General features: G+C 49.2%; 1 protein-coding gene across 2 annotated transcripts in view; it reads right to left on the reverse strand.

Annotated features, from left to right (window-relative positions):
- LOC135898539 (solute carrier family 2, facilitated glucose transporter member 1-like) overlaps positions 1-13026 on the reverse strand; it is a 102138-nt gene that overhangs the window by 52318 nt on the left and 36794 nt on the right. The window contains exon 1 of one of the 2 annotated variants that reach the window (XM_065427546.1): positions 5773-5910. The exons of the other annotated variant lie outside the window; for it this stretch is intronic. Coding sequence (XP_065283618.1) covers positions 5773-5844 — 72 coding nt within the window. The 5' untranslated portion in view covers positions 5845-5910. Of the gene's footprint in view, positions 1-5772; positions 5911-13026 lie in introns of those variants that run through there. 2 annotated transcript variants of the gene reach the window in all.

The raw sequence follows: 13026 nt of genomic DNA on the forward strand, positions 1-13026 counted from the left end.
TGTCAAGAGGGAAAGCAACTTTCTTTATTATTTATTTTTATTTCTTTAGTTATAAGACAGGCCACAGTAAGGCTTAGCGCTGTGGTTGTTCACATGTGTTAAGCGACGACTTGCATGCGCTTGGAAGCCCACGCTACTAGGAATCCAAAGTAAGGATGTAAGGCCGATAGAGGGAAATACAATGCGAATAAAATTTGATGGTTCAACCCTTTTATTCACGCACGCTGTTGGAAGGAATTTTGAACCACCGAGGAAAAGTAACTATATATTGGCTTGATTGGTCTGCGTACATGTGTCTCTTAGATAGACGACACGTATTCTGACACCTCTCGTTTGCTCAACTTGCGATGCATTGATCGGATGCGAAGCTTAACTTCTTCCAACCTTGCGTTCAGCTAATGTTTGCACCAAGCCGATCGCATACCAACCCACCAACTCACGATCGTCAGCTGGTGACATCCGTTCTACGCACTAATCTTTTTAAGTATATCTTTTCACGGACAATCAACCAGTGAAATGCATTGTCACCTAATTGTTTTCGGCATGTGGCATTTTGGATTTTGACATTTTCATTTTGATAGACGTGTCTTATGTGCTGACGAGTGAATAACAGCACAGGTACATGCCTTATTTTACCTATCATTATTCAATATAATGCGATGCCTTCAAAATTTTGGGCTTTACTGATAAGCTAAAAAAAGGTGTTTCAGTGTTTGCAGCGTAGTTTTTCGCTATCAGAATTTTGTATCCTTGCCTGCTGTACAATGTATCGATCGTATTAGTTGTTCTTTTACCTCCTAGTGTCCTTCTTGTCCCCATGCTTGCTATTCGGACATTAGCACGTAGTAAATAAACATATAAAACCTTAAAGTTGTCAGTCAATAGTATAAATGAATTCCCACAGAAGATTCAGTACCCCGCTCTGGTAAATCTTCCACATGCGTCTTACAGGCGTTGCACTAATTAAGCACTCACCAACCAAGTGTTATACCCAACCAGGCGGATTTCGGCTACCTTGACAATGAGTATAGGTAATTGCCTCGCTTGTTTCTGGTTATAGGTGAACGTTAGTCAGACTCGTTACTTCTCTTTTTATCACTTTTTATTTCAGCTAGCCGTCTTTTTTCTTTCTTGAAGCGCCCTCGAAGACTGCGTGATTCATTGACAAACGACTTTTTTTTTTTCCCCTGTATATTCTTTGTCGTTTCTTCTCAGTCGGCTCCTCTTGAGTCAGCCAGGGCTAACAACTTCTTGATGAATTCAGGCAAGGTTGCAGACACTCGACCTCTACCGGCGGACTCTTTACCAACGCCTTGGAGGCTCTGGAAGGGCGCGCACTCACTTACACCCACTCTACGGCGAGAAAACCTGCGCTCATCAGCGCTTCGAAAATTGCCTCAAGCAAACAGGCGTAATGGCCTAGTCAAACACCCTTGCGCACACAATACTTGTGGGTTTTTGCTGATGTTTAAGCACGCACTGCTTGGCGCTAAAAGGTAAGACAAAGTTCAAACGCCAGCCACTCCCCGCCATTTCGTGATAATGCCCTCTGACCAGGAGAGCGATAGAGGCTTTCAGAGTGTAATGACCCGCGAGAAGACTCCGAGTTCGTGCTCGGCGTATAGGCACTGCAACGCATAACTAGCAGCGGTAATTCACGCACGCTAAACCGAGTGCCGCGCCTTGCCTTTGCAGGCGCGTAGGTGTTTGAAATAACCCGCGAACAAACTCCTCAATGTTATGCCGGCTGTTTGCACACGAGCGTATCAAATCACCTATGGGCGCGCGGATGCGACTTTGTTTCGCCTTGGATCACCTGGCTCTACGTGCGGCGGCTTCTACTTCGCCCGTCGTCGACGTTCAACAGCTCTCGTTAGCGCACGCTAGTACCGAGAGTCCCCAGACTTAGCGCGCGCAGTGATCCCTACAGCTCAAGAGACGGCCCAACACAAAAAGTCAAACCAATAATCAAACCGAACATGTTATACAGGCTTCCACTCTATAATCTCTCATCGTTGCACTCTAAGCCAGACAGTTCTCCTTCGCTCCAGAAGCGGTTAAACTCGAAGCCCTTGTAATGGACAGCCGCCTGCGATCGTATCAAAGGTGCCCTGGGCAAAACGAAAAAATGAAGGAAAGGGCCTCAGCGCCGCACACCGCTATACGCTACACCTTTTCACTGTTCGTCAGAGGCGATCGTTCGGTGCAGTGCAACCACTGCATTCACGCGGCCGCCGAGAGGCGCGTTCTTTTCCTCGCCCCTCCTTCTAGGAGCCGCTGTCGTCCCGGCGCAGAGTGATCAGATTCGTGGCTTCGAAGCGCGTTGAACTGGGCGCTCCGTGATACTTTGTTCCGCCGGCCTATAGCCGCGCCGCTGCGGGCAACCCTTTCAATCACGCGCGCGCGACGCGAGGGAGTCCGGCTCCCCCGTCACACACGCTCTCGAGCCGGAGTAGGGGGCAACGTGGCCAAGGGCACATCGCCGCAAACGGAATGACCTCGGCTTCAAAGGACCATTTATTTCTTCCACTCATGCCCCCACGGGGCACACGCGTCTCAAGCAGTGGTGGCGCAGTCGCAGCCGGTTCATCCGATTGGCGCTCCGATTGCGCGCACACACACAGCGCGAGATTCGTTAAAATTTGCGTAGACTTGATTTTGAATAGGACTCATCACACTATCTAATGCACGTGCACCACCCCGACCAGTGCTGCTGCATTAGGCACCTTCTTATACAGCCGCGCACATCGTCGGACTCTATTCAGACGAGGCGTGCTGCGTGGTGCTATCGCGAGATGTTTCCTGAAATTAACATGCGGTAAGGCAGGATTCGCGCTGCTGGTTTAACTACCGCAGCTTGCGTATGACGTAACGTCATCGAATGTTTGAGCCAATTAGAAAACGTGACCTGGGCGCCACAACGGCAGTTGCATCTGCTACTTGTGTCATGCCTCGCAGTCTGAATAGAATTGACGATCGGGCTCCGACCGTTACTGTGATGGTGCCCACGTTGCAACATGCCTGGCAGCACTGCATGCATGGCAACTACCTGTACGTGCACTCTCGGCTAAAGATGTGCATCACACGTTCGTATGCTAAGATCGAGTGGCGTCGGATGCTTTGTGGAGGTACAGTAGACAGATATTTAAATACACCGGTATACACGCGACAGTGTAGGAGCAGTTAGCCGGCAACTTGGACGCAATAATCATCGTATTCTCCCTCTGCACTGCACGGGTAAAATGAGCAGCTAAATTTAAAAAAAAAAAATCGGGTGTTGTTGAACACGCGATTTTTGACATGCTTAGATTAGCAACTGCTTTCTTTTCGAGAGCCTATTTAGACAACCATAAGCGCATATTGCTTACGCTTCCGTGACGTCTAAGTCATGACGCAATCGAAGTGCCACATCGCGAAGAGCCTGCGGAAGCACATTCCATGCGTCGGTGTTCGACAGAGCAAGTGGGCATGCGAGAAAAAAAAAAAGAAAAGAAAAAAAAACATTTCTCGCTCTCCTCTCCCGCGTGGAAAACGGAGCACGGAAAACTCATCACTGATAAAACCACATTAAGATCACTACGACGTGTCTGCGCGCAAGTTGTGCATAGCGCAATTTCTCATGTTTCTTTTTTCTTTAAGCCCGCCGCCAAGCTGCTTGCTGACAGATGCATAAGCTATAAGCCGCATAAACAATGTGGCAAAGCCTCTGCTATGGCCACACCATTGAAAATTTTGTCAGCTGGAGAATCCTGCCACCTAACTTGATAGTTTTCGACCAAGAGGAATCCATAATATATATCGCATCAAAACGACAAGTTGGGCCAGTTGGTCAGGATTCATAGCGGTTCGTTACAGTGCAATACAAGACAAGGACACAAGAAGGTATAAAAACGACGACACGGGAAAATGGGAAAATGTACTGTCAAACATGTGAACACGTACATCACTTGCGCTAAGCAGGTTGTGTATACCATTCCATTATCTTGTGGTTGAGAGTACGTGGGACAAACGAAGCGATGTGTGAATGTTCGACTTCGTGAGCATGAGCTATCTCTTCAAGGAGTTGAGCCACTTCATTTCACGGAGCATTGCAAGTCGTGCGGTTGTCGCACCGATCTACAAAAAAAGGAGAAAAAAACTAGTGTCATTTTTAAAAATGCAAGCCAATTAAAGGATATCGCCGATGCTCAAAATATAAAGATTAGGGCCAAATCGTGCATCAGCGAACCATCTATCACTCTTCATGACAAGGAATTGCGTTACCTATGTCAATTTTGATTATGCGCCAGATTGTCACAGTTGCCTCGATGCATCTCTGTGCCTTGTGAATGTCATGGTTGTAAACTGGCACCTATATATGTGTTATACATATCTTCAATAAAATATCAGTTGAGAGAAACAGCGCCGTGTCGCCGTTTTTATACGTTTTTGTGTCCTTGTCTTGCATTGCGCTGTAACGAACCACCATAATATATATCTATAGAATACAATAAGTTCCGCCCCCTTCCTTTAGTTGTTGCTTTGTCAACAGCACAGCGGATATTTATCACAATCTCAGCCGTCGTGCAGCGCGACGAAAGCTTGCACCATGATTCCTTCCATCATTCAAGTTCAAGAAATAATTGCGTCATGTGCTCGCGCAACCAGAACAAAGGCAAAATCATGATAGCTCTACAAGCGGGCTGCAATCTTTTTCTGTAAGTTCCTGTGTACGTCAAACATGTATTGTTATCGTCATACGTCGTCCAGGTTTCACAACTGTCTTGAATATGTTTACCTCCGGCAGGCTTCACTTTTCCTCTCAGGGTACCGAACCGAACAGGAAAGCTTTTCTCATTCGACAGAGTCGCCTCCTGTTTCCTCAGCGCCGATTCTTCAGTTCCTCTTGGCTTACGTCGTTTTTTAATGTTGCCCAATAAATTGGGCAACATTAAATGAGCATTGAAGCTACTGCGCCCACTCCGCAGCCGAATGCTCCCATAATCACCATTTTGCCATTCATCTCGTGCAGCTCCATCGGATGCAGGCTGCAAAGATACTCGCCTGTTTTCGCTAGAAAAGAAAAAAGAAAAACTTCCGCTCCTTATTAGCAGTGAAAAGAATGAGTGGAGACTGAGATACCGCCATCTTTCCAGGATACGGCGCGTTTATCTCGCTCAAGTCAAGCGGCGTCTTTTCTCTTCATTCATAAGGCTTTGCCGGAATCGCAGAGTTACCAACGTGAAGTGCAATGTCAGGTAATCCCACTGTGTGGGAACAACGTAAGCTTCTCCAGAACTCCGCGGAATCTCAGAAACGCGAAGACGCACGCATACCTTCGCCCTCTTCCTCTCTCTCAAGGGAAAAACCGAGAGGTCTGGGAAATGCCGACAGCGAGAGAAATCGAAATGTTCCGTTTGTAAATAAAAACAGCCAGCAGAATATGAGAGGCATCGTGAACGGTTTGGACCACGTACTACGAAATTTATTTCGCGTAATCCCCTCTTGTCACTGGCCATCCTTACGGCTATCGTCCTCTTATCTTGCTTTGGCTAATGCTCCCAAGAATCTGCAAATCACGACGCGCCCGTAGACTTAAGACTAATTTCGTGAATTGGGCTGCATTTCCTTATAGGCTAATCAATGCCGTTATGACGAGGCACGAAAGCGAATGGGCGAATGCACGTGGGCGCCTGAATCGACGACCGGTGGGCGCGAGTAGCGGTGATAGGCGTCTTCGCGCACACGGCGAGCGTCTTCACGAGGGTGACGTGCGAAGGCGCCGGCGCTCACCTTTTTCCGCTTGCCGTTGGGTGTTGCTGCCGTGGTGTCTATGACGGCGAGTTGTCCTTTCTTGGTACTCATGGCGAGCCGAGTGTGCGCGTGCGCTCACGCGCCGGGGCTTTAATAGACGCGCGGGGAAAGGACGCTCCTTCTCGCAGCATGGTCAGACGGGTCTTCAGCGGACGCGCCACATTTGAACGTCGTCGCCGTCATCGCGACTGCCGCGAATGCGCGCTAACGTGCCCGCGGCTTACGTAAGAAATGTCCGCCGTCACTCGTACGCGCTCGACGGCGGATCTTAATCGGACGCGGTCTATGCAAGTTAATAATCGGCGCGACCGAAGGCGTCACGGCCCCAGCGGGGGGTAAATGCATGTCATGGAACTGCCAGACGATGTTTGTACGTATACGCCACGTTTGGGGTGGTTATTGAAGCTCCTTCGACTTCGGTATGACCACTGCTGCTGTGGTTATGAAGCCTACTGGGCGGAGAAGGAGGCGAGGGTCCAACGAAGGCCACCATTTCCCCAGCGGAAACGATTCTGTCCTGGACGGCTACCGCTACGGCTATAGCTCGGCACGCGCGCGCCCCGCATTCGATGCGTCTTTCTATCACAGAAAGGTACACAAAGCCGTGCCTTCCAGAGGATACCTCTCTGTGAATGCGGTGCTTCGTGGACCACACATTGTGCTGAAGCCGTAGTTCCTTGCGCAACAGTGCGCGTCGTCTTTTTCACGACAAAAGCGGTGAAATGATTCACGGTGAAAGCGCTACATTGTTGCTCTGGTTCTTTTGCAGAGGAAAAAGAAAACGGCAGTTCCACAGTGGCCAACGAAAACCACTGCACTTGCGCGAAGGCTCCCTAGGCAGAAATATGGCCGGATCTGGACTTGGCGTAATGTGTAGTAGATATGCACATAGCGCACATAGCACGGCCACGACGTAGCTATTGACACTATGTAGTCTAATATAGCCTGCAGCGTGGCTATATTGTAGCGCGGGTATAGCGTGGCGTGACATAGCATGGCCACATGTCGTGGTTCCAGCTGCACATAGCGATACCTTGGAAACCCTGGAGGAGGAGGAGGAGCAGGAGGAGCAGGAGGAGGAGACAAACGGGAGGAAAGACAGGGAGGTTAGCCAGTGTAAGTACCAGCTGGCTACCCTGTGCTTGGGAAAGGGGTAAGGGGAATAAAAGGAGAAAGACGAAGAAGAGGAAAAGAAAATTGGAAACCAGAAAAATCACATAGTAACGCGATACTACGCGCTACAACATTCAAAGGCGGTCGCACAATTCGCATGTCCTCAAAAACTTCAGCAAAGCCCTTAAGGCCTTGAGTGCCGAAGCCCGTCTGGACCAGTGTCCTAGAGCTTTTTCCTCTGTAAAGGGACGACTGTCCAGTTTTTCACCCTGGATTTAACTTAACATATCTGGTTCGTATAGCTGTTTATTTGGTTGCACACAATAAGCATTCTGAATAGGTATTTTTACAGCCAATACAACATTAGTGAGTCAAAATATAGAGAATAAGAAAGATTGTCTCAGTAGACGTTAAATTACAAAAATTAAGTCACTAGAAAGTTGCGATTAATGTAAGAAATTGCAAGAGTATAAGTGAGATTATCACTTCATTTATTATTTATATATTGAATCCAAGTCGAGGTCCTGAAATAGAGGCGCGAGCCGTAAGCCCACATGAAAACCAATTCTTTGCTCTTCATTGCCGGAAACCTGTCACTCTAGGTATCTCACCAACTTTAGCAGCGACATCATGATCAAAGTGAAAAACTGAAAATGAAAGGCTGGTCCCGCATACCTGAGCTCACGCGTTGGTGATGACTTAATCTCGTTGTCAATTTGTGGCATCACAACGCACGACTTTTAGATTTTTTTTTTCTACCCGGCGCCAGGCAGCCCGCCAGGCACTCAGTCTATCACACCTCGAAGCCGTAGGTGACGAACGCGCTCTTTCGTCCTTACAGCCGTTGCGCGCGGGTTCCATTATTCGTCCAGGTACTTGTCCAACCATGCATCCGATTGTTGACGCAAGAAAAATGTCAGCACGGTGCGTCATTGGGCTCCCCGGCGTATAGCGCGACGTTCCGATCTCCGATCTGTGCTCTTTGATATCTAGGTGCAGGTTTTCCTCATGCAGAAGGTAGCTGATTTTACTACTCTACATCAATAGACTACAGGGAACAGATTTCGACAACGCTCGACTGCAACGTATGGCTGTACTTAGCAGAGCACGTCATATTAGCAGCTTCGTGAAAAGGAAGGTAAGGGCACAGAAGACGAAGCACGCTTCGCGTGCATGCCACAGGGCTTCAGGTGCCAGGCGCGCAAGGGCGAACACTGCAGGATTTCAAATGTCAACACTGCCGAGCCGCACACGGTGAGCTAACCATGATATGCGTGCCGGTCGCGATGTTTGAAGTTTGCAGTTTATTCATGTTACCACATCGGTACATTCCCAAATTGTACACAAGTGGAGTGTAGATGTTTCGAAGAAACCCCGTAAAGCTTCTACTATAGCTCCGCCACCCTAAGAAGCATGTGCATGGAGGAAGGCTCGCCGTATACGTACTCCTGCGGGTGGCGGTAAGAACTATGGCACGTAACAGTGAGAATACTTTGGAGAATTTCACCTCTTGTGCTACACAATTACTTTGCCATTATTTCTAGGCGGGTCGCCCATGTATGCGTCCCACATGTCGCTGCAGGGATGAGCACCGCAAGCAATATGCGGAGGTCGTTAGCTTGGCTCCGACTCGATATCTTGCTTGGCGTGATGGACGAAGACCAAGTGACTGCGAGCCAGAACGCTATTTCTCTAACTCAGCTATTTTCGCCTGATTTCTGTGTATGCCGCAAGGGAACCGCCATGGGTTGCGGCACGGATGCAAATTGACGTACCCGCGCCTTTACTGGGTGCTGGTGACTTCAGTGATGGCTGCGTCTAGGAAGCGGACCGGCCTCCAGCGCGACACCTACCGCGACGATACCAGTGTGTAGTGCCGCAGCTGTGAGGACTTCTCCGATGACGACTTTCAGCTTGTGAGGAGCCGCAAAACTAAACGAGGAAATACCAGGGCATACTTGTCTTCAAACACGTCTACTGTAGGACCAACTCGGAATACTGCACTTCAGTACGATTCTATTTGTGCCAGAACTCGCTACCGACAACCAGAGGCGACTCAACAGACAGCCTGTTTCGTTGCTCCTTGAAGTGATGACGCCAAATCAAGTCACCGACGTCAGAGTCAACACACGAAAAAAGGAGAACCATTCCACTCTGTGAAGATGGAAGGGTAGCGAAAGCACTTTGCTCTTCGTTTGAGAGCTTTGACTCTCGTCAGAGAGAGATAAAACTTTATTGTGTCCTTGATGGGGTTAAGGGGTGGCGGGGGTCGGGAGGCTAACCCCCAATCCCCCCCTTCCTCAGACGGCGGCCAGTTCTTGCTTCCTGGCGGCGTCTTCGGCCATCCGGACGGCCCAGAGCTGCTCCTCTGGGTCAGCTTTCGCTGCCATTCCATCTTCACAGAGTGGAATGGTCCCCCATATGTGGGCCGATGCCGAAGGAAGTGCAATGCAGCGCCGACTCGCGGCAAAGGTGAAGCAGGCGTTCAGCACTCACCATACTTGTGTCAATCACGAAGGTAGTGCAACACCGGGCTGATCCCTGACGGAGGTGAAGCAGGCGTAAAGCACACCCCATAGGTGGGCCGATCCCGAAGGTAGTGCAATGCCGGGCCGACCCGCCGAAGAGGTGCAGTTAGTTTAAGGGCGTGTTACAGGTTCCCAAGCACACGAAGGTATGTGCCATTGAGCTTGGACCCTTTCTGCACTATCACCAGGATCGGCCCACATGATTTTTTCTGTTGTCGGACGCCGAAAAAACTACGGAAGGTTAGTCATATACAGCTTTCGCTGTAAAATGTCTTGGCTATTGACGTCTTACATGAGACTGCGCCGAACACTTTGAGCAAACCTACGGAACTTGTCGGTCGCGAGGTCCGCTCCAATATTCTTCTGGACAGTGACACCATTACTGGTGTCTCCATCTCCAGCGCTGACTTGAATATTCTAGTGAAGCAAGCCGTTGATGGCTTCGCCATAACTCATGTGTGTCTACACGGCGCATCCCGCTATGTGAAGGTAACTTTCAAGGACGAATCTCTTCCCTCACACCTCAAGGCGGGTCACTTTAGACACCCCGTGCGACCATTTATCCAAAGGCCACTCCAAAGCCGCAGTTACATGAGCCTGGGACACGTGAGCACTGTGTGCGAGAATACGAGAGTTTGCATGCGCTGCGCAGAACCCCACGCTGTAGACTCCTGCGTGGCCACGGTTCTCAACTCCCCCAATTGCATTGGGTTCCATGGTGCCAGCTAAAAGGACTGAACAGAAATGACGAAGGAAAGTGAGGTCTTGAAGCACATGGCGAGAGACCATTCGTGTAGTCGGGAAGCTGTTGCGGCCCTTAGAAGGCGACGCTCCCGACGCCGTCAGACTTCAAAGAACGCAGATGCCTCCGTGAAGAGCGCGCCACCTCCGACAACTCCTCCTCGTCTGCCCCCTAGGCTAGGCAAAGTCGAGTCTAACTCTACAACAAAGCCGCGCCGGACAAGACCAATATCGAGGGTGTGTTTCAATTCTGGACGCCATCGGAGATAGTCTATGAAGACAGCTAAGGAGACAGCGAGACAGCTTTGAGGCCACGTAATGGAACGCGTTTCTAGCCGTCTGGAAGACGTACGAAAGACACCTCTGCCACATGGCGCCACCTCGCGGTGACAAGGAAAAGTTGAGAAAAGCACACGTTATTTCTGTATTTTAAGGCTTTGCACCCGCAAACCTATGAAAAACACAATGCAGCTTACATTAAGGGCGTAGGATAGCGTGTCTACGTCTTCCTGTCGGCTTTCCAAGCATTTTGCTCAGCCGCCATCTTGTTTGGACAGGAAAGTACCCTGTATCGTTTTCGAGTTCGATGCTGTCTTCGCGAAGCTGTCTACTTTGACGAAGTAACAATTAGAATGGGGCTTAAGATGGCCGCTGTCCACTTATCCGTCTACTTTACCGTCTACGGCGAGTACTGAACACAGTCTGAAGCTTGGCCCGCGCTACCAAAGTAACAGCCACCGCCACAGCCCGAGCCACAGCCCGAGCCACAGCCCGAGCCATAGCCCGAGCCATAGCCCGAGCTACAATAGGAGCCGCAACTGGAGCCACAAACGGAGCCACAACCGGAGCCACAGCCGATGCCACAGCCGATGCCACAGCCGGAGCCACAGTCACATCAAATGATACAGCGCGGTATCAAATGATACGGCGCGGTGACGCCGCGGTTGAGTCCACAGCGCCGACTATCGATAAATTGTCCGAAGACCGGCAAGTGCTTGTGATACTTCGGCCCCTCATAAATATCCTTCGTGTACCTTTCAGCAAGTTGCATTCTCCGTCAGCTAGAAGTGAAGTGAAGTGCTAGTGCTGGATGCTCTTAATCCAGTGCTTAAACCAGTGCAAGCCTCGAGTAAGCCCCATGGCTCACCCGCAGCCTCCTATTCGCGCAACGACCACAGGCCCTTTTGTCGTCCCAGATGTCATCAGCTCAAATCACCAGCTATGGAACTTTGGTGTCACGGCGCTTCACTGCACACACTGTGATCACTTCCTTCCTGTTTTCTCCTTTCTATTCCCCTTTCCCATACCCACAGTGTTGTGTAGCAAAACGGACGCGCGTCAGGTTGACCTGCCTGCCTTTCCTCTCTTTGCTATCTCTCTCTCTCTCTCTCTTGCTTGGTGTGTTCTCTTCCACTGACACATTATCTTAACATGACCTATAAGATTCAACTGTCCTTTCCTTCGCTTCAGTGCCTGGCGACCACTTCAGTCGATTCGCATAAACTGATATGTAATGGTAATTACATTGGCTAGGTTGTCATTCTTTATCTTAGAAAATGCGCTGAGGTCTTCAGATGCAGATCTTCTACCTTCGGCATCTGAAGATCTCAGCGCATTTGGTTGTGCAAAACTTTGTGGTTGTGTTGACTTCATCTTTTCACCGTTTACATGAGTCTACACTGTGTTTTACTAATACGCATAATAATATTGTTTAGTGGGGATCATCATACAATTGTATTATTGAAGCTGTCATTTTTGTTCAGGCGTCCAGTTGTTCCTGGGCAAATAAATAAATAAATAAATAAATAAATAAATAAATAAATAAATAAATAAATTTATTTATCAATCGATCGATCGATCATCTTTCCAGCTTCGTCGTCATCCTCATCACAATGTTCATACCGTCATCACCGTCACATACCGTCAGCACCTCGATCTTATCCAGGTACTGTCCTGGCGGTCAGCTACTTCGTCATACAATTATGCGCCGCAGTGAAACAGTCAGCCTGTTTACTTTAGCCACGGGGTGACGGAAGTCTGTTGTAAATGCTTAAGCTATCTCTCACTACAGTTTACCACGTCGGTTGGCTGTGCAGCACTGTGTGGAAACGACCAGACAAGTCAAGACGTGGAAGTGAAGCCCCGGTGCCAGAGCAAAGTGCAGGAGGAGGTGATGACAAGGACGGCTCCTCTATCGGACTGCTCGTCGTTTCTTAAGGATTCACCTACGCCTACCAGAGACATATCGCACAGTTCAGCAACGATGTATTACTTCGATCACCACTTCTGCCAATCTATTTTTCTTATAGAAACGATGTAAACAACTGGTCGATAGCCTTAGAGCAACAAGAATGAAACAAGAGTGCGCCAGTCTTTCAGTCAGTCTAGACTACATGGCGCAAGAAGGCACGTGCATCAGCGAAAGAAGACCGACTTGCTACACAAGAAACAGCTGCCACGCACTGAGCGAGGCTTAGCCCTTGAGTAACGCAACGAATAAGAAAAACAGCTTGTTAGAGAGCATCGAAAATTCGGCACGCCCTTCAGGACTTGTTTCTTGCCAGCCGAACGCTTCCAAAAATAGCACCAGCAAGCGTACGAACAAGAATAAATCCGCGTCGAATAGGAGGTTTCACTTCCATATGTTCACTGGTGACAGGCTGCAATAGCTCGAGGTTGACCTAGTCAGACTCTGGGTAGTCACATGGTCTTCAGTATAGCGGCATGTCATGTAGCGTCTCGTGAAAGTTAAACATCCATGTAGATGTACAGCAACACGTGAGGCGATTCGCAATCTCAGGCATTCGCAACTAAAGAGTGCCCGCGCCTACTTCCTCAACCAAACTATGTG

The sequence above is a fragment of the Dermacentor albipictus genome, chromosome 2 (genome assembly GCF_038994185.2).
Source record: "Dermacentor albipictus isolate Rhodes 1998 colony chromosome 2, USDA_Dalb.pri_finalv2, whole genome shotgun sequence".
NCBI lineage: Eukaryota > Metazoa > Arthropoda > Arachnida > Ixodida > Ixodidae > Dermacentor > Dermacentor albipictus.